General features: G+C 38.4%; 1 protein-coding gene across 9 annotated transcripts in view; it reads left to right on the top strand.

The window, feature by feature from the left end:
• LOC126176969 (longitudinals lacking protein-like) overlaps positions 1 to 21,668 on the top strand; it is a 316,573-nt gene that overhangs the window by 222,635 nt on the left and 72,270 nt on the right. For 2 of the 9 annotated variants that reach the window (XM_049924186.1, XM_049924180.1), the window contains one exon: positions 17,608 to 18,219. The exons of 1 other annotated variant lie outside the window; for it this stretch is intronic. In XM_049924186.1, the coding sequence (XP_049780143.1) occupies positions 17,608 to 17,837 (230 nt within the window). In that variant the 3' untranslated portion in view covers positions 17,838 to 18,219. Of the gene's footprint in view, positions 1 to 1,618; positions 1,701 to 1,800; positions 1,974 to 4,926; positions 5,050 to 13,796; positions 13,959 to 17,607; positions 18,220 to 21,668 lie in introns of those variants that run through there. 6 more of the 9 variants (XR_007535722.1, XM_049924184.1, XM_049924181.1 and 3 more) reach the window with 6 other exon arrangements.

Genomic DNA, 21,668 nt, shown 5'->3' with positions numbered 1-21,668 from the left:
AAATAACTTATTTGTTTGAGAAAGCACACAGTTAACATCCATGTCCGATGCCTCGTCCTCGTCGACAGGAACTTTAGGGGACTGACACACAGAAGCAATGTGGCCTTTTTTCCTACATGAATTACACATGGCCCAACGTTTTGGACACGCAGCCCTGTCATGCTGTACGAAACAACATGGACGAGAAGGAAGTGCGGAGCGAACCTGCTTCTGTGGTTGCTGTTGTCGCTGCGAGCGTTGCGGCCCAACGTTGTTTACGCGAGTGAACCGCCGCCACATCTTCGTTCTCCTGTGAAACAGGCAAATTGTCCGTGTCGAAAGTTGACTGTACAGCGCCTACATCACACCATGCGTCTATTTGTGCGCCAGCAGCGTGAGACACTTCAAAGGATTGAGCGATGCTTAGAACTTCCGACAACGACGGGTTTGGCAGTTGTAGGGCACGTTGCCGAACTTCTTTATCACGAGCAAGCCGTAGACTAGCATCCCTAACCATTGAATCAGCATAAGACTCATGATGAGTGTCCGTGACGAACTGACATTTCCTACTCAGACCGTGTAGTTTCGCCGCCCAAGTCCGGTAAGATTGATGGGGCTGTTTACAACACCGGTAGAATGCCACGCGGGCGGCAACGACGTGGGTGTTTTTTTGGTAATAGTTAGACAATAAGTCACACATTTCTTGGAAGGACAGAGAGGCAGGTTCCCGCAGAGGGTCTAACTGAGATAGCAGCTGAGAGAGCCATGGGGAAATCCAAGATAGAAATAACGACTTACACATAGGAGCGTCGACAACGCTGAAAGCCAAGAAGTGTTGCTGCAAACGCTTCTCATAATCCTCCCAGTCTTCAGCGGCCTCGTCGTAAGGAGGGAATGGAGGCGGAGAAGAGGAAGACAGACGATGAGTAAGCGACGTCGACAACGCCTGAATAGCAGCCGTCAACTGTGTTTGTTGTTCAATGAGCACTTGCATAAGCTGTTCCGTGTCTGCCCCGTCACGAACACACAAATCCACAACGCAGTGAAAATATCTGACCTCGTCGCCAAAAAGTGTTATAACCTTTAATCACCAATAATTGCGTGCATATTCAAACACACTCACTTAGAAACAATAGCTCGTTACATGATATCAACTCAGTATCTCTTATTCGACTGCTGTGCCGTGACATGCGGCCGGCGCAGTTCGTAGCTAGGTGGCGCTCCCGCACTCAGCCGAGTTGCGAAGCGCCTCTATTGCCGTTCGCGCGTACTGTTGTGGCGGCACTGTTAAATGTCGTGGCACTGTCACAACACTATGTACCAGATGTTTGTCTCCAAGAGAATCAGTTTTCTCCCTTTGTTTGCTAAGTGGATGATTGGTAGTGCCTAGTGTATCTGGTATGTCACATCTGTTAATATGGGCACAGCAAATGGAAAATTGGTCCTTTTCAACCTCTTGCTATGTTCATTTTCACTGATCAGTTTGATATGGCTCCGCAAGGTTGACTGGTACCAAACTAATGAATAATGACAGCTGAAATATATTTATACTCTACTGTTATCTACAAATCTTCTTTTGTCTTGACTGTTAAAATCATACAAAGCTGTAGTATTTATAATATAATATGATGTTTTACAGTTGCAGGATTGTGATGTTTTGTCGATCTTCTGGGATACTAATGGGATTGTACAGCAATTTTCTGCTAACTTCGCAATGAATTGTTAGTGGAGTACAGTATCTTAATTTTTTTTATGCACAACATGATCACCCACAAGTAGAGTATATTTGTTATTGGTGGCAATGAATTTCATGGTGTCTAGGTCTAATTAAAGATACGGTATGTGAACAGATGTGAGATGATGTACCACGGTGTGGAAATCTACAGGTTTCTGTTCTAATGAATGCCTTGTGCAAAAATTATCACTTCAAAAATTCCTGATGATAAAAACCATGCTGAACCTGTGACATGAACCTGGATCCTTGCTCTTCACAGGTAATGTTACTGAATAAACAATCCAGGTAAGACCCACAACCTACCCACATTCATTTATTCTTTCATTGTATTTCATGACTCCATTCTTGAAGGAAAGGCTTCAGGGATGTAAACAAATCAAAGTGTACATTAACTAGTAGAAGCACTCACAGAAGTATACTTATAACCAATTATTACTAGTGCTGACACATTTTGGGGGTGTGATAAAAAAGTAACAGGATATTTTTCTTAAAGCATCTTTATTTATTCATCATCAACATCAACTATGTCCCCTTCAAAGTAATCCCATTCAGATATAATACACTTGTACTAGTGATTTTTCCACTCTTGGAAGCACTTCTAGAACTCATTTTTTATTAAGGTTTCAGATCCTTCAGAAATTCTGTTTTTATTTCCCAGTGGTTCTCTTCATCCTTGGGAACAGAAAGAAGTTGCAGGGGGCCATGTGTGGTGAATATGGTGACTGAGGCAACATAAAAATTTTATTTTTTGCCAAATAATCCCAAGCATTGACGTGTGAGTGAGAGCATTTTCGTGATGCAGTTTACTTGAATGGTTTTACCACAATTCTGGTCATTTTCGTCAGGTTACTTCCAGCAAATGGTGAATAATAACTTCCATATAGTATTCCTTATTGACCATGTGACCATGAGGCAACAATTCTTGAGGCACCATCCCACTGTAATAGAAGAAAACAGTAAGAAGAACTTCACATGTGATTGAACTTACCAATTTTTTTTTCAGTTTTGGCTTTTCAGGCTGTTTCCATTGGGATGATTAGGCCTGGGTTTCAATGTCATACTCATCTAACCATGGCCCATCACCTGTTTCAACCTTTGTTAGAAGTTCTGGATTGTTGTCGGCTTTATTCAGCAGATTCTGAGTGATGTCTAGTGATGTCATTTTTGGTCAAAATTCAATAATGCCAACAGAAACTTTGCTGCTACATGTTTCATGCCCAATGAGCATGAGCTAAAGGATATGCCAACATCATCAGAAACCTCTCTGACGGTAATTTGGTGATTTTTCCAGAACCATTTTCTTTACTTATTCCGCATTGTCATCAGTAATTGATGTGCTAGGGCATCCAGGGTGGTCATCATCTTCAGTGACTTCTAGGCCCCCTTTGCGTAATATGAGGTGTTGTAAGAGAGAAAGTTAACCTATTTGCTGAGAATCAGTTGTAAGCTAATTCCACTGTTCCTCTGGATATGTCTGATATCGATGTGTTTTGACTTGTACAAGTATGTTTGTCATCAAAAAGCATCAATGTTTTTCTAAGAGTAACTTAATTCAATTTAAGTGTATGAAAATAAAAGTCAGCAAAATATAGACCTTCCTGGGACACCATATTTATTGTTCTCCCATTATGAGTTTGGTTATATTTTTTTGGTACTATTTCTTAATGTGACCTTTTGATTTCTCTTGTTGGGATATGAGTCCAGATATCAAAGGAGCTCCTTGTAACGTCATATTATTTTAATTTTTCTAGTAGAACTTTCCATATTGTTGGTATCTCTCTACTACGATTCAACCTTCAGAGAAACTCTCATGCCTAATTGCATGGACTAACATACCTAAAAGGAATCCACAGCTTAGGCATTGTTTCTACAGGGGGCATGTACTCTTCTGTGGTGTCTACTGTTGTGAAAATTACTGATAGATTCAGACCGTGTTTTGGACCAGGACTGAAATCTCTATTTTTATCATTTGTGAGCAATGATCTTTTAGTTTGTTAATAGTTGTTGTTTTTACTGACACTGAAGAAGTAATAATTGAATTTATGCTTCTATATCTGTTTTACCTTTTTTGTACCATAAAATCCTTTCTTTCAGGAGTGCTAGTGCTGCATGGTCTGCAGGAGAGCTTCTGTAAAGTTTGGAAAGTAGGAGACGAGGTACAGGTGGAAGTAAAGCTGTGAGGATGGGGCATGAGTCGTGCTTGGGTAGCCCAGTTTGTAGAGCACCTGCCCGCGAAAGGCAGTCATGAGTTTGAGTATCGGTCCAGCACACAGTTTTAATCTGCCAGGAAGTTTTCTTTCTTTATGGACAGGTTTTAGGATAAAGATTTTGAAATTGTTTGGTGATAACCACTGGATATATGTCATGAAGTGGTTTGAATTTATAAAATTTCAAATTTAAACTGTGATCTGTGATAAGTACAGATGTGGTAAAAATAAATTTACTGCTCCATTCGCTGAATGCTGTATGAGTCTCATTTTTCAGAATTTCATCTTAACACTTTGCTGTATTGTTGAGGCAGTTCACTAATATTATTAAACTTTATTTCAAGCTCTTTCCAGTAAACTTGTACACCATGTGTCATTTTTGTAACTGGGATTATTGTGGCTAAATTCTCGTTATTTTTTCACTAATTTGACTGGTTTCAAAATTTCTTCACTTTCTTCTAGTTCAGATCCATTAATTACATCACCTGTGTATTTCTGCTTATGGTATCAATTTCTTGATTCTGACCAAATGAGAACCTTCATCTGCAGATTTTTGATGCTGTATCTTCTGTTCTTCTCGCTGTATTTTTATTGCGGTGATTTCGCCCTCAGTATGACTGCATTTACCTTGAAATTTGGCCTTGAGCACATGATGCTAAATGAATACAAAAATGACAATTTCACAAATGCTGCTTTTTTGTGTTGAAATAATGATATTTATTTATTTCTAATCACATTAATGTGAAACAATTGTTCTTTTGAAGTAAACTCAGTTAACAAAACACTTAAATTTCCTACAGTTATTTTTGAATGGCCTGGTCAAAAATTGTCTTACTAATCAAAGTGTCTATGATAAGGGTCATCTGTGGAAGTTTCTAGCTATTAGTGTAAATTTTGGGTACTAATTGTTATACAAATTTTCTTATGTGTCTTATGACTTAGCAAATCTGTGTTTTTAAGGACATCACTGAAGTGACATATCTGTATTTCTTTTTGTTTTCATAGGTTTCATGGAAATTGAAGGAATACATGTAGTCAGATACCAACATTGTAACATGACTGCCTACTTTGTCTCAGCTCCACATCACAGAACAACAAAAAATGCCAGTTTTGAATTTAATGTGTATGGTAAGATGTATCAGCAGAAAAGCAGGATTTACTGTCATGTGGAAAAAATAGTGTAGGAAAGAATCATGATTCCAATGTCCTAATTACTCCTTCTCATCAAAACATAGAGGAAATTTCCAAAGACATATCAAATACTGACATATGCACTTCTTATGTCATATTTTTCTTGTATTGAAGCCTAATACAGTAAAATATCTGCAACTACAGAACTGAGGGAGAGCATTCCTTCCTAAGAGCACCTTAAATCCATTTGGACAGATTGTATTTTAATCCAGATTGCTAAAAGATTGGGCATAGAAGTTTAAACAAAATATCTACAAATTCTGGTCTATAGTTCCAAATAGTTAACAACAGGTCCACATGCACCTACATAGCTCTAAAAGTGACAAACTCTGATTAAAAGTAGTAATTTCATAAAAATAAATGCACAACTGAGACAACAAAATTAAAAAAAAAAATTGTAAATCTCAACACAGTTGAGGATCCTTCAGGACAAATACATTGGTGATAGTGAAAATAATCTATCATACCACTGATTGCATCCAAGTAATTTTTTTAGTAATTGTCTGATTATGAGCTACACTATTCTAATAGAATGTGAAGATAAAGCTGTGTCTTTTGCCTTCTTTTTAACATGGAGTAGTGAAGGTGACAACTGTGTGTATATGTTATCTAGATGGAAGTAAGCAGTTCTGAAACATTAATAAAATATATAAGAAACCAATGACACCATCATTTCTTATTTTGTTGTTATAGTGATAATGAAATAAGGAATTATGTCTTCTGATTAACAAATTATTTGAGATCCTAATAAATACTCTGAAAAGGAATATGTGTCATGTATGCAGATTCATGGTTTTTACCTCCATGACAGGAAACAATGTAGCAATGTGATCAGTCATGATCAGAAAGTGAACTGATCAAATGTGGTGTGACACCTTGTTATATTCTTGATCCTCTTTTGCTTCTGATATGCATAAATGACAATCAACTTACATTTTGAGAAGAAGTAAATTTTCTTTACGTGGAAGATGATACCTGTTTTAGTGCAGGAATACAGTCAAGTGACAAGTCATGGGATAGCAATATGCACATATGCAGATGGCGGTAGTATCAAGTACACAAAGTATAAAAGGGCAGTGGAGTAGCAGAGTTATCATTTGTAGATAGGTGATTCATGTCAAAAGATTTCTCACATAATTAAAGTTGCATGACAGACTACATCGGAGATTCCTTTTGGAAATTGTTAAGGAATTCAATATTCAAGGTCCGCAGTGTCTAGAGTGTGCTGAGAATTTCAGGCATTACCTGTCACCACAAACAACACAGCGGCTGACGGCCTTTGCTTAACGACAGAGAGCAGTGGTGTTTGTTTGTAGTTGTCAGTGCTAACAGACAAACAACACTGTGTGAAATAACCTAAGAAATCAATGTGGTGCATAGGATGAACATATCCATTAGGACAGTGCAGTGAAATTTAGCAGTAATGGGCTACGGTTGCAGACAACTGACACTAGTGCCCTTGGTAACAGGATGACATCACCTGCAGCAGCTCTTCTGGACTTGTGACCATATTGGTTGGATGCTAGATGACTGGAAAACCACGGTCTGGTCATATGAGTCCCAATTTGAGTTGTTGAGAGCTGATGGTATGGTACAAGTGTGGCATAGACCTCATGAATCTGTGAACCCAAGTTGGCAAGAAGGCACTGTGCAAGCTGGTGGTGGCTCCATAATGGTGTGGGCCATGCTTGTACAGAATGGACTGGGTCCTCTGATCCAAATGAAACTCTTGCAGACCATTTGCAGCCACTCATAGACTTGTTCCCAAACAACTTGGGGAATTTTTATGGATGACAATGCACCATGCCACCGGGCCACAATTGTTCACGACTGATTTGGAGAATATTCTGGACAGTTGAAGCATATGTTCTTGGCACCCAAATTGTGTGACATGAATCCTATTGAACATTTATGGAACATAATTGTGAGGTCAATTCATGCACAAAATGCTGCACTGGCAACACTTTCACAGTTACGGATGGCTACAGAGGCAGCATGGCTCGATATTTCTGCAGGTGACTTCCAAAGACTTGTTGAGTCTGTGCCACATTAAGCTGCTGCACTAAGCTGGACAAATGGGAGTGCAACATGATGTTAGGATGGATTCCATGACTTTTATCAACTCAGTGTATCTCACATAAATTAGTACAAAATGCTAGCTTTTAGTTTTTAGGGAAGTATCAGTATATGTGTGCCAGAAATATTCTTGTGTAACTTCTGTGCCCTTAAAACAGTTTAATACAGTCTAACTGACAGTCTTTTCTTAACATAAGTGAGTGTTGTTCCTGCAGCACGTCCTTTATTCCAACAATCCTCCTGTCTCAATCTCGACTAATCCACTGTTCTCACATTCTCAGCCCAACACTTTCCCCTTCCATTGTCCTATCACACCCACACAATCTGTGCCTCAATGTTATCCTATTCGTGCCCCGCACCTAACCTGCTCCAGCACCCATGTATTGCAGGGGTAGTCCATACATCTGGCACTATTCCTCCTGCATTCCTAGCCACACAGCTCCTGCCTCCCTCTGAGCTGTTAGCTACTGATCCCCAATCCCTCCTGATTCCTGCCTCTTTCTCCCTCTACCAACTCTATCTGACACAACCCTCATCACAGTCTACCTGCCAAACTGCAATTCTATCATTGTATGTCCAACTGGCACATTGTGGTGCACAGTTTTCTTTGTACATGTATTTGTACTCTAGCTCATCAAAAGATTTCTTCTGATAACTAGCAAAATTTTCTTTCTCTTTTGTGTGTGTATATCATTCAACACTTCTGTTTAAATTACTTACATTCTATGAAGATGTTCTTTACTGTATTTATACTAAGAAGTTGTTCTGATTTATTTTGATTGTGTAATGGCTGTGAACTAAACCAACAGCTATTTCTGTGGTAGTAAATGTTGTCGTCTATTGTGTAGTCTTCATCAACTGACACTTATGATCAATAAATTGCACTTAGAAATCATGTGAACATAATCTTTTATGAATGTTTCCAGAATGAAATTTTCACTCTGCAGTGGAGTGTGCACTGATATGATACTTCATGGCAGATTAAAACTGTGTGTCAGACCTGTCCTCACAACTTTGGGAGACAAAGTACTGGCAGGAGTAAAGTTGTGAGGATGGGCCACGAGTCATGCTTGTGTAGCTCAGTTGGTACAGCACTTGCGCGCGAAAGGCCAATGTGCCAAGTTCGGGTCTTGGTCTTGCACACAGTTTTAATCTGCCAGGAAGTTTCATGAATGATTTAGATTTTTTCTCTTAAGTAAATTTCATTATGTACAGTATTTAAACTTACAAGTTACATTTAAATTTTATTATGCAACTGTCACTAAATAGCTTTCATTTACAAAGTAATTGATCAAAAATTCAAAATGTATGTGTTATCTTTCATTGAGAAATGTTCTTTCATCGAATAGTGTAAGCAAAGCTCAGCTGTCAAAATAGGCAAGTGTGTAAGCTACCACAGAATGCTACTGTGACCATCAGTATGTGGAACATTATGAGTATTCTCCTGTGGCATGTTATAATAAAACTTAAATGACAACTGAGCTGGCTCCATACATATTATCAATACTAGGAATAAGAACAATCTACATTAATACCTAAAATCACTTACCTTGGTCCAAAAAGTGGTCCAATATTCAGGAACACACATTTTCAATAAATTGCCAGCAACCATTAAAAACTTGGTTTCAGATAAAGCACGGTTTAAACAGAGTTTGAAAGAATTTTTGATAGGCATCTCCTTCTATTCCATAGATAAATATCTTAACATAGACTGTTAAGCCAGCTTTAAGTGATATGTTAGATTTCAGTTTTGACAAAACTTGGTCACAACAGTCAAGATTAGGTATTTTGTGTATGATAAATTTATTAACAGTGCATAACAGTGTTTCATTCTGACAGTTTTTTGATTCTGTAAATATTAGATGTTCCCATTTACTGCACTGTATTAACATATTTTGACTATCTCCTGATAAATGATTAGGGTAGTAAGTATTATATTCAACGGCTATGAGCCACATGTGAAATGTCAAAAGTCTGCAAAAAATTTTGTTGCACCACTTATGATAAATCAAATGCATGTGAAATTCTCAGCACTTCATCCAGCTAGAGGCCCAATTGTCATTGTTTGCAAGACTCCTTATCTGAGGCTAAGCGAATCACTATGTCACGATTTTAATTTTACATGTATGTTTTACCACACTCACTTGTGAAGTTACATTTTCGACTCAACTCCTACAGTTCCACAATCTAAGCAATATAACTGGCATAAACTGACTTGCAATGTTGCAACAATTTTAGCATGCCAGTACCATATTCATTTGCTCAGAGAAATGTCTGGACAATATAGATAATATATCAGAGAATAGGAATGCAAATGGATTGAATAATGGAGCTAACTTTTGAATCGATGAATATACTGAGGACTCATAAATAGCAGAAAGGCCCATTGGTGATCTGAACATTGGATATCACTTGCCTCAAAATGGAGTGCAATGCATATTTGAAATACTTTCCAGTCTTCATGAGCCTCGTTAAGTAGCTGAAATGCTGGGATGGTTGGCAGCTCCTGTGATGCTTCTGCTGCTACTGCTATTGTTGCTGTTTTAGCCACTGTTGTATTGAACTAGACAACCAGTTGAATAATTCTTGATGCTGTTGTTGCTGGTTTAGCTGTTGCTGCAGTTTTTCCTGTGCACATTGGTGCTTGATCAAGTTGTCATGCTGTTGCTGCCCAAGCTGGAGAATTCTGGTGTCCATGGTAATGCATGGGTAACTTTTCATAGATCACTCCACAATAGGATTAGACCCCAGTGAGAATAGCTAGGTAACACAAACTTCATAAGTAAAGTCCTGTAGAGGCAAGAAATTGTGGAAATCACAATTTCAGGAACTATTGTAATAACACACATTCTAAACTACTAGCACTGCAGAGTCCACTTGTAGAGATGGTTGAATAACGGTGAACTGAGGCAGTGGCAACTGACAGTTGGCATTTTATTCAGCCCCTTCTGATACTCATGATACTGATCTGCGATAAGGGCCACATTCCTGCCACAGGATGTGTGCGCCATTGCCTAATTGCCCATATCAATCATTTATTTGCACATTTGGTGAGATTACTAAAAACAATCTACAGTTACTCTATAATGTACAAACAAGTGGCATTAATGTGTTGTCAATATTCAATAAATGTCCAATGAAAATATTATACAGATGAGTGTCTGATGCCATAAAAGGCAACAGTAAATTAATCTACATGCTGCAATGCCTCAGGGAAGTTTTGGCACACCATACAGAATAAGCAACATTCTGAAGTGTTGCACCTACATGGCACTGCACAGTGTTATTCTGCTGTGTAATCTTAAGAGTTAATGAGATCCTTTGGGTGGTAGTAAATGTGCTAGGCATGATATAGCCGGACCTTGCACCGAGCTATTACTGTCCATTCCACTGCCTGATTATGTTTCTCACTGATAAATGTTTATAAAAATCTAGAAAAATAGCTTGAAACTTAAGGAGTTAAAATGTTAATGTCAATACTTTTATTTTTATTGAAAAACATACCTTACATGAAAAGTGAACTTTCTAGAAATCAAAAGTGCATTGCAGTGTGTGCTCTAAATTTCTCCGAGGAACTCCTGTAGTGATAATATACTAAACAAAACACCGTGACTGGTGCTGTACTTATATCTACTTGCCTTGTGTCTTTCCATCTTGGGAAGGCCCCTTCTTTTCCTTCACCTTACTCATCTATTCCCTTCTTCCTTGTGCTTTTCATCTGCTCTACTGAACACCACTTCTCATTTTCATTCAGCAGCAGTGGGATGGTGCAGCTGTGTGTGTTTGTACATTCTTAAGAGGAGCAAATAATGGTCAACTCAGCTTCTGTGGTCCAATTCTTGTTTGCCCATGTATTTACTATCCAATACCTCCACCACACTTGTTTTTTAAAGTTAGTTCACAGATATATAAACAAGAAAATCACTTCTTGATATTCTATTTTTAAAAGTATCTCTCATTGTTCTGGCTTGAAGGCAGAACCTTAACTTCCATTCCATACATTTAGTCAGTCTTCTCTCACAGAAAAATTTGCTGGGGCAATTCATTCAGAGAAAAATGAGACATAAGAATGCTATGTAAAGATATCAGCTTATATCACAAAGGCCCATTCAGAGAGATTGAAATTTTCATGCTCGCTTTAAGTACATTTAAACCTTAATGTAATTTGCTGATTATAATAAAACTCTTTAATTCACACAACCATGTAAAGGCAGCATGATAATAGTAATAACATCAACATAGACTTTAATCAGCATTAGCGTTGTGAGGGATGTGCCATAATATTAACTGTCATTCTGTAATTCCAAGTATAAGACCAGGCCCAACTTGGCGAAATTACATTAGTCATGATAATTTCCTAATTAATTTGAACCATTTAAAGTAACTAGTTTTGCTAAGGCTCAATTCAGTTAACTAACCATATTTTTTTTTCTATTCCAGCCACAGATTTGACATGTAAACAGATGTAATTATTATATTGCTGATAAAGTTAGGAAAATAACCCAAAAATAGAAATCTGTAAAGTATTCATATAGCTAATGTCCAAAATATGGTAGGAACATCAGCACTTAATTAGTTTCTAGGCAATTAATGCTTTTATGAATGGTATTGTTTATTTAGCTATTTTTGCAACTTTTGTCATCTAGAAGGCTTATTTCAATCAAAACTCTTATTGTATTGTAAAGTTCAGATGAAAACCAGTTTTCCTACACTATTCAATTAATTTGAGATGTAAACTTGTAAAGAGACATTTTTGAAAAGATATAAAAGCACTGAGTCTGAAGCCATTTTTAAGTCAGTCCATTCTGAAATTTTGAGTGTGGAAGCAATGTCAGTCAAAACAGCATTAATGTAATGGTGCGATGCTGTGTCGTTGTGAATAAGAAGGTGGACAATGGAGGAGGACAGTTAACAATGGTTACTGATTAACTTTAATACACTCATGCTCATAAATTAAGGATAATGCTGATACATGGTGAGTGGTTCGTGGGTTAAATAACCTTGGGGTACGACCATGCGGTGCATTTGACCTGCAGTTGTCGCACAGTGGTGCTGACAGCAGTCCACATACGCAGAGGTGTGTTGGTGCATGTCAGAGTACGGTGCAGCAAGTAAGTGTACAGATGTTTTTAGTCATTCTAATGGTGACTGTGTGTTGAAAATAGCTCAAAGAACACACATTGATGACGTTACGAGGGGTGGAATACTAGGGCGACTGGAGGCTGGTCAAACCCAGCAGGTCATAGCACAGGCCCTCAATGTGCCACAGAGTGTGATCTCAAGATTATGGCAACGGTTCCAGCAGACGGAAAATGAGGAAACGTGTACAGGAATACAGTATGGGACGTTCAGTGTACAACGCCACAAGAAGACCGACATCTCACCATCAGTGCCCGCAACAGCCATGGAGTACTGCAGGTAGCCTTGCTCGGGACCTTACTGCAGCCGCTGGAATAGTTGTCTCCAGAAACACAGTCTACAGTTGACTGAACAGAAATGGTTTGTTCGCCTGGAGTCCTGCAAGGTGCATTCCACTCACCCTTGGTCACGGGAGAGCCCATAAAGCCTGCTGTCAAGAACACAGTACATGCTCATTGGAACAGTGGTCCCAGGTTATGTTCACGGGCGACTCTAGGTATAGTCTGAACAGTGATTCTCACCAGGTTATCATCTGGCGTTAACCAGGAACCATATACCACCCCCTTAATGTCCTTGAAAGGGGCCTGTATGGAGGTCGTGGTTTGATGGTGTGGGGTGGGACTATGATTGATGTACGTATACCCCTGTATGTCTTTGACAGAGGAACTGTAACAGGTCAGGTGTATCAGGACATCATTTTGCACCAGTACGTCCAACTTTTCAGTGGTGCAGTGGGTCCCACCTTCCTCCTGATGGAAGATAACCCACAGCCACACTGAATTGCCATCATGGAGGAGTGCCTTGAAACAGAAGATATCAGATGAATGGAGTGGCCTGCCTGTTCTCCAGACCTAAACCCATCAAGCATGTCTGGGATGCTCTCGGTCGACATATTGCTGCACATCTTCAAACCCCTACGACACTTCAGGAGCTCCGACAGGCACTAGTACAAGAATGGGAGGGTAAACCCCAGCAGCTGCTTGACAACCTGATCCAGAGTATGCCAACCCATTGTGCGGCCTGTGTATAAGTGCATGTTGATCATATCGCATATTGATGTCGGGGTACATGCACACGAAACAGTGGCATTTAGCAGCACGTGTGTTTTGGGACAGTATGCTCAACTTATCACCAATACCATGGACTTACAGATCTGTGTCGTGTGTTCCCTATGTGCCTATGCTATTAGTGCTAGTTTTGTGTAGTGCCACATTGTGTGGCACCACATTCTGCAATTATCTTTAATTTATGAGCATGAGTGTATAAAAGTGCCACACGTGGTGTTTGTCAGAGTGCCCATTGTTGTACAGTTAGAAGGTGCAACATGTGCAACTAGGTAAATGAGACTTAATTCTCTAATTAAGACATGGACTGGCCGTAACACTAATTCTGTGAGGGGGATCTAGCATTTATGGAAGTAAAAGATGAGAGACCAAATGTGTGTGTCTCATCCATGTTATTGGATATAGGTTGTGCTGGTGCAGTGAGGGGGAAGGATAGCAGAGTACTGGGGGGAAGATGCTTTATTGCTGCCTATGGGTATGTCCAGGGATGTGTTGGTGACCACATTTACAGCCAATTGTTCACTGTGATCGCTGCCACTGGGAAACTTCAAGCAGATGTATGACCAGGTATGTCAAAACTCCTTATCTTGGTTTCAGAATAGCCAAAGACAGCATAATAATAAATTCGATGTATACATTTTCTTCTCACCTTATATTCAGAGTAGGTTAACTGTCCTCTACTGAAAGGATCTTCAATTCCTACAGTTGCAAAATAAAATGAAAAAGATTGCCAACTACTTGTTCCTCATACAAATTATTTGACTCTGAAGGAAGGAAGTTTCAGGTTTTACTCCAAGAAACTTCAGTTTGTAAGTAAACCTTAGAGTAAAAGTATTAAATCCTATTTTTGAAATAATAAAAGATCACAGATATTTAATTAACATTCATCCAAATAAAACTCACTTGTTTTGGTAGGTGTTCAGTTAAACAAAGTAATAATAAGGCAATGAGAGAGGTTGGTGTTTCTCATGTCTAAGACCAGTTTTTAATAAAATAGTGGAAAATCCAGGGTGGAATACAAAATATGAAATAGGATGGAATGCTATTCATCACACAGAGGATGCATTGAGTAGCAAATAGGTACACTGAAAGAAGACTGCTTGATATTATCAGCTATTAGGTTAACTACTTTGTCAGATGTAAACAAATCAGCAATATAAGCTGGTATGAGTAGTAAGAGTGCAGAAGAGGCATGGTGCAGTGAAGAGGAAGGATAGCAGAGTAGGGGGGAGAGCAGAGTAGGGGGGAGGGGGGGAGATGCTTTAATGCCACCTGTGGGTATGTGCAAAGACATGGTAGCGACAGGTATGCTGCTAGGTGCAACATGGGGAGACAGTGCTTTCGGTGCAGAAGGCGAGAAGAGGGAAGCAGAGAAGGGGAAAGGAATGTGCAGATGGATAGAAGGCATGTATGCGAGATTGGAGTGGTATCAGAGAAGGGGTTAGATACAGGTGGAGGACAGACTAGTGGAGGTTGACACCAGGGGATGTTACGGAAACAAAGGATATGTTGTAAGGAGAGATTTCAAGTGAGAATTCATGTGAAAAAATATGTTTTTGGAAAGAACTTTGATGGCATAATCTGTGAAGCAGTATTTGAGTCAAGCACATCTTGTTGGGTGGAATATTCAGCTACTGGGTAGTCCTGTTGTGTCTTGGCCACAGTTTGGTGATGGCTATTCATGTCGACAGACAGCTTGTTAGTGGTCAGGCCCATTAGAATGCCATATAGTGGTTGCGGCTAAGTTGGTAGACCACATGACTGCTTTCATGTTTGTTAATACCTTCGTTAGGTTGGAAGATGCCTGTGACAGGGATGGAGTAGGTGGATTTTGGAGGATTATGAGACAGGTCTTGCATCTAGGTCTATTACAGGGATGGAACAGGGAAAGACAGAGATATTATACAGGTTTTGTGGGCAGCAGAATACCACTGTGGGAGGAATGGAGTGAATAATAGGGTGGATTGTTCCCATTTCAGGGTATTACAAGAGGTACTCGATATCCATAGAGCATATTGTTAATTGTAAGTGCTAAATTATTTTATCTATGATTGAGCATTTTTTATTACATGCATCGAGTATTGTTATTAGTACTGTGAACATTAAAACATCATATATTTCAAATCAATATTGACAAATCTACAACTTGCAGTGAAAACTGTCAGTCTTTTCCTGTCTATTAAAATATTCACCAACTTTCCTTGCAAGATAATGTAAGTTTGATTTCTCCAAATAAATTCACAAGATATGTCACTTTGAAAGTAAATACTTTATCTGTTATTTTTGTCTTTATGAATGAACAAACAACAACAAACAAAACGGTGAACAACAGGCGAGGTTGTAATTCAGTCAAATGACTCTACTTGTCATGGTCATCTCTGAATGTGTACAAATTTCAGATAACATTGTTTCTGGATTTGTTACACAAGCTGTGGCTTCTTCCACATTGGGTGACATGATTTGAAAATTTCTGGTAATCCTTGTTGACTTGTGCAATAAAAGTTAAAGTCTAATGATATAATGATTGTAGAGATGGCTTATTAACTAAATTAGTTTAATTAAGTGATACGTTTGGTATTTAAAATTTTGTATTCTCCTCCATGTGGTAATTACCCACATATTGGCAATCACTGACGTAGTTTGAAAGATTGAAACTTATAGTGACTATGTAACAAGTGGTTATGTTCATTATGAACAGGCCACTATTCTAACAGCATGTAAGTTACCATTATTCTTTGATACATATCTGTATGGCCCTCTAGACATTAAGGTATAGATAGGAGATACATGACAGGTATTTGATATAACCTCTTAAGTAACAGACTAGTCTCAAAGTGGTAACATTCTTTTTAAGCTTAATACGTTATTAACATTCCACATGAATACATGTAGTTTATAATGTTTAATGATCATTATTGCTAATACTGTTTTTAAGATGTTCTTCACTTTGTGTATACCCAAATTATTTTCTTCATTTTATGGACAGAAAATGATGAATGACATAAAGGCAGATGTCATACAACCTACCTAAGCAGATAAATGTCTGATAGACAAGATAAGTGTTTTCAGATGAGGCTTAAAGTTGCTCCTTGGTAACTCATTCTTTACTATAAAGGAATTCTTTACTAAAAATAAGATTTTAACTACAAACATGGCAATATCCAGCATGTAGTCATATATATATATATATATATATATATATTATATATATATATATATATATATATATAAAAAGAAAGATGATGAGACTTACCCAACAAAAGCGAACGTTATTAACATTCCCCATGAATACATGTAGTTTATAATGTTTAATGAAAATGTCTGCTTGTGTCTGTGTATGTGTGGATGGATATGTGTGTGTGTGCGAGTGTAAACCTGTCCTTTTTTCCCCCTAAGGTAAGTCTTTCCGCTCCCGGGATTGGAATGACTCCTTACCCTCTCCCTTAAAACCCAATCCTTTTGTCTTTCCTTCTCCTTCCCTCTTTCCTGACGAGGCAACCGTTGGTTGCGAAAACAGAGTTTTGTGTGTATGTTTGTGTTTATTTGTGTGTCTATCGACCTGCCAGCGCTTTTGTTGGGTAAGTCTCATCATCTTTCTTTTTAAATATATTTTTCCCACGTGGAATGTTTCCCTCTATTATATATATATATATATATATATATATATATATATATATATATATATATATATATATATATATGACTACATGCTGGATATTGCCATGTTTGTAGTTAAAATCTTATTTTTAGTAAAGAATTCATTATATATTAGAAATGTTTGTAATGGTTGTTGAATTGACACATTTCTTATGATAATATTTGCTGTGAATGTGATCCACAGATCACATCAGATCATTAACTAAAACAAGTTATTAGAAAATAAACTAGTTCAGATATGTATTTGTATGTGTTAGCTGTTTTCTTTTAATGAAATAATGACAGTGATGTATCAAAATAATGTGAAATAGAATGTTCCTTTGATGTAAACTCCATTTAACAAAATGCTTTATTTTTATACTATTGTCTTTTTATGGTCTGTTACAAAATTGTCTTATTAAGCAATGTGTTGATCTGGATATTATCCATTTTTTGTGTATTTTGGATACTAATTTTTATATAAATGTTGCATTTTGTAGGCTTTTTATGACTAACAAAGTTAATATGTTTTTAAGAACTCAATTGAAGTCATATACTCCATATTTACTTTTTTTCACAGGTTACATGAGAACTGATGGAATACATGTGGGCCAGATATCAGTATTGCAGAGTTCACAACTGTATCATCTCACTTCCAAAACATGGAACAGCACAGATGCAAGCTTTGAATGTAATGAATGTGGTAAGAAGTACAAGCGGAAAAGTGGACTTTACAGTCATGTGAAAAATGAGTGTGGGAAAGAGGCCAGATTCCAATGTCCTTATTGCTCATACCGGGTCAAAACGTAAAGCAAATTTCCAAAGACATATCAAATACCAACATAGGGACATCTTGTAATTCATTTTTTATGATGTGAGGCTGATACAGTAAAATACAACTACAGAAGTAAGAGAGCATTCATGTTCAGAGCAACCTACAACTATCTGGACAGTTATTATTCTAATCCATATTGCTGTGAGATTGGGTACAAATGTAGGAACAAAATGATCTACCATGCCACTGATTGCATCCAAGAAAATTTATCATATGGTGTTTGATTGTGAGCAACAATATTCTGATAAAATTTGGAAAAAATTGTGTTTTGTTTTCTTTGTAAGATGAAGTAGTGAAAGTGAAAATTGTACCATGTGTAGTAAGATATGTTAATAAATGTCAATGTGAAACTTGTCATCACCCTTTTTTACTACACACACACACACACACACACACAATTGGGGCAACAGTATTAATACAACTTGTTGTTTATATTAAATTCATTTGATTCTTTTGAGAACAATGGGGTTACACAAAACTACTAATGTCTCACATTTACTGAGACTTTGCTAAAAACAAAAACAACATAGCTGTTTTGGGCTAAATTGTTGAGACAGGCTAATATTGTTAAAGATGTAAATGCACTAAAATTAAACTTTATGCCAAGGCTGTGCAGGTTTGACAAGATTATGAATGTTCTTAGTACTGTAAATTTCATGCAATCTGCAATACTGAATCACAGACAATGTCAAGATTTGATGGGATTCACTGGAATCTGATTTCAATGATGTTTCCTCTTTCCATTCTCTTGATATTTTTTTATGTAGTATTCATGAAAAGATTTGAGAATTTCAGGTCACTTGAACTGACTTTGACATCTTCATGTCAACCACACATGTTGACATCAGAACTGTGTCTGCAGAGGTGCAAGCAGAAATTAATAGATCTGCAATATAATTATTTTATTAAGGAGGCATTTAGAATAGGAACTGACGTCATTCAGTTTTATTCTTACCTTCCACAGTGTAGATTTCCTCAACTATATGCAAAAGTGGCAACTATTATGTTCATGTTTGGTTTTACATATTTACGTGAACAACTTTTCTCATCCTTAAAATTTTGCAAATTGAAACACGTATCACAAATGGCAGACCAAACAAGCCTGATAATGTAAATTCTCTAAAAGCAAAGTAATTACAAATTCAATCTTCTGTCAGTACAAAAACTACAACCACCACACACAAGACCTTTTTGTCATTTTTTGTTGACACACAGCCAACCTTAATTATTCTTTCGAAACTGACCATGAGGGAGAAATGTGGGAGCTGTTATAGGATAGTGAGTAGAAGGATTTGTTGCCAGTCTTGTAGGAAATATTTTCACTGGGGGGGGGGGTGGGGGGGGGGGGGGGGGGAGATTCAGTGGGGAGAATGTTGGGATAACAGAAGAGGCTCTCTCCTGCAACTGCAGAGTATGCAGTAGGAACATTTTGATTGGGGAACAGGAAAGAAAAGTCTGTGCCCTTCAGGCACAGTTGAAGGAAGTAAGGAAGGAACTCATAAGGACCCAGGTAGATAGGGAGGAGGAGGGTGATTGGGTACTGGCAGCTGGTAGGAGGATAGGGAGAAAGAGAACGCGATCTGATAGTTTTATCAACAACACCAAAAAGAACTGCAGAGAGGATTACAGAAGCATCTGATTACACCTGTCTGCTTTGACCCATGATGTTACCAATATGGCGGAAAAAATCGTTCTCAATGTCTCCAATATGGCACCTATGACGTCATTACATAAACATGACAACAAACTCAAAAATACATATAAAACCAACAAACATGTACCCTCCAAAAATATAATCAAACTAATGGGGCCAGCATGGGAAATTTGGGGATTTTTGGGTGGGGACCAAACCAAATATAAAGACATAAAAACACACCACACACACCACACACACACACACACACACACACACACACCATGATCCCAAATCACAAAGCATGGCGACATAAAAACACCACAAAATCCCCCAAATTCTGCTACACTTACAATATCAACAGGAAATCGGTCACTTCCCTGCACCTACATAACTCAACTGCAATTGTCGATCCCACAAAATAAAAACCAACTACTCCAAAAATTATAATCCACCGTAACTATTGATACCACAAAACCAACACCTAAAACAACAAAAATTGGATTTGGACACTTCCTTTGACCTATATAGCTCAACAGCAGCTCACGATACTAAAACACACACACGCAGCTACAACACATTGGAATTGGACACTTCCCTTGACATATATAGGTCAACAGCAGCTCACAATACCAAAACACACACAGCTACAGTGACACATTGGAATTGAACACTTTCCTTGACCTATATAGGTCAACAGCTGCTCATGATATCAACACACAGCTATGATGACAAATTGAAATTGGTCACTTCCCATGACTTATCTAGCTCAAATGCAACTGAGGATACAAAAGAAAATTGAAATAGAATACTTCCTCTAAGATACATAAATCAACCACAAGTAATGATACCATAACATCAACCACCAACACATCCAGTAAATAACACCGACCCAATAACACATAAAAACCCCCACCGAACATCATAACACACAAACAGGAGACCCAAAAAAATGTCTACTTGCCACAAAAAGGTTCTGGTGCTACACACTAGCTCAGCCACCCCACCCCAACACACACACACACACACACACACACACACACACACACACACACACACACACACACACACACACACTTAATGATGGACAACATGTCATCCCCCATTTCAGCTTGCAGACATGCACTATTAAACTTAGAAGTCATACCCATACCTAACAAAAAAAGCCACAAATTGAATCAAACAACTTAAAATGCTACAAACAGCAAACCAATAACATCAGATGATACTGCAATAACATAAACACAATGGAAACTTAATTCTTAACTCACTGAAATTAATTTCCATTCTTCTATAACAGTCACGACCGATAAGTGCACACTGCAAGCACCAATACCCAAATGAATCCAATACACCACGTAACATGCAGACCATACGCACACCGCCAGAGGACACCACCAACTGCAAAAAGACAACATATACGAATACAACACACTCATAAACTAAACTCCGTGCCGTCATGACATCACACACGACAACACCCTTATGTCATGGGTCAAAGCCAACAGGTGGGATCAGATGCCTCTGTTGACCCCTGCCAGAGTTAAGTGGAGAAGAGCCTCAGATAGAACAAGGAGCAGGAAATGTGCATCACACTTCAACCAAGGCCAAGAAGCCTAGAAATGTACAGCACACTTCAACCAAGGCCAAGAAGCCTAGAAATGTACAAAGTGTTAGGAAGATGAAAGTGCTGCTGCTAGACAATAGCCATGGGTGAGGTTTCGGCCCTTGGTTACAGGAAAGTTTAGGGGCAGCGTACCAGGCCACCATTATCTTCAAGCCAAATGCAGGGCTAAGTCATGTTTTAGAGGACCTAGGGTCTTTATGTATGGGCTTTACAAAAGAGGACCATGTAGTGGTAGTGGGTGGGGCAGGAAACAGTTTGGACAGGGATGGGGCGTATGACTTAGGTGGTGACTTGGACAAGATAGCTTCCCTGACTCGTGGCACCAGTGTACACTTCGTTGAGCTGTTCCAGCATCATGATCGACCACACTTTGATGGAGCTATGAGGTGAATCAATGTGGGGTTAGGGATGGCTCTGAGGACAGCCAACTTTGCTCATGTTTCTCTAGCACCTGTCAGGACTATCAACAGATGGGGTTCCGCTAGGCATGGCCTGCACCTAAACAACATTGGGAAGGGAAGATTCATGAAAGTATAGGGGGTGGAT

This window comes from Schistocerca cancellata, chromosome 3, assembly GCF_023864275.1.
Source record: "Schistocerca cancellata isolate TAMUIC-IGC-003103 chromosome 3, iqSchCanc2.1, whole genome shotgun sequence".
NCBI classification, from domain to species: Eukaryota; Metazoa; Arthropoda; class Insecta; order Orthoptera; family Acrididae; genus Schistocerca; species Schistocerca cancellata.
This window is presented reverse-complemented; position numbering and strand designations above follow the sequence as displayed.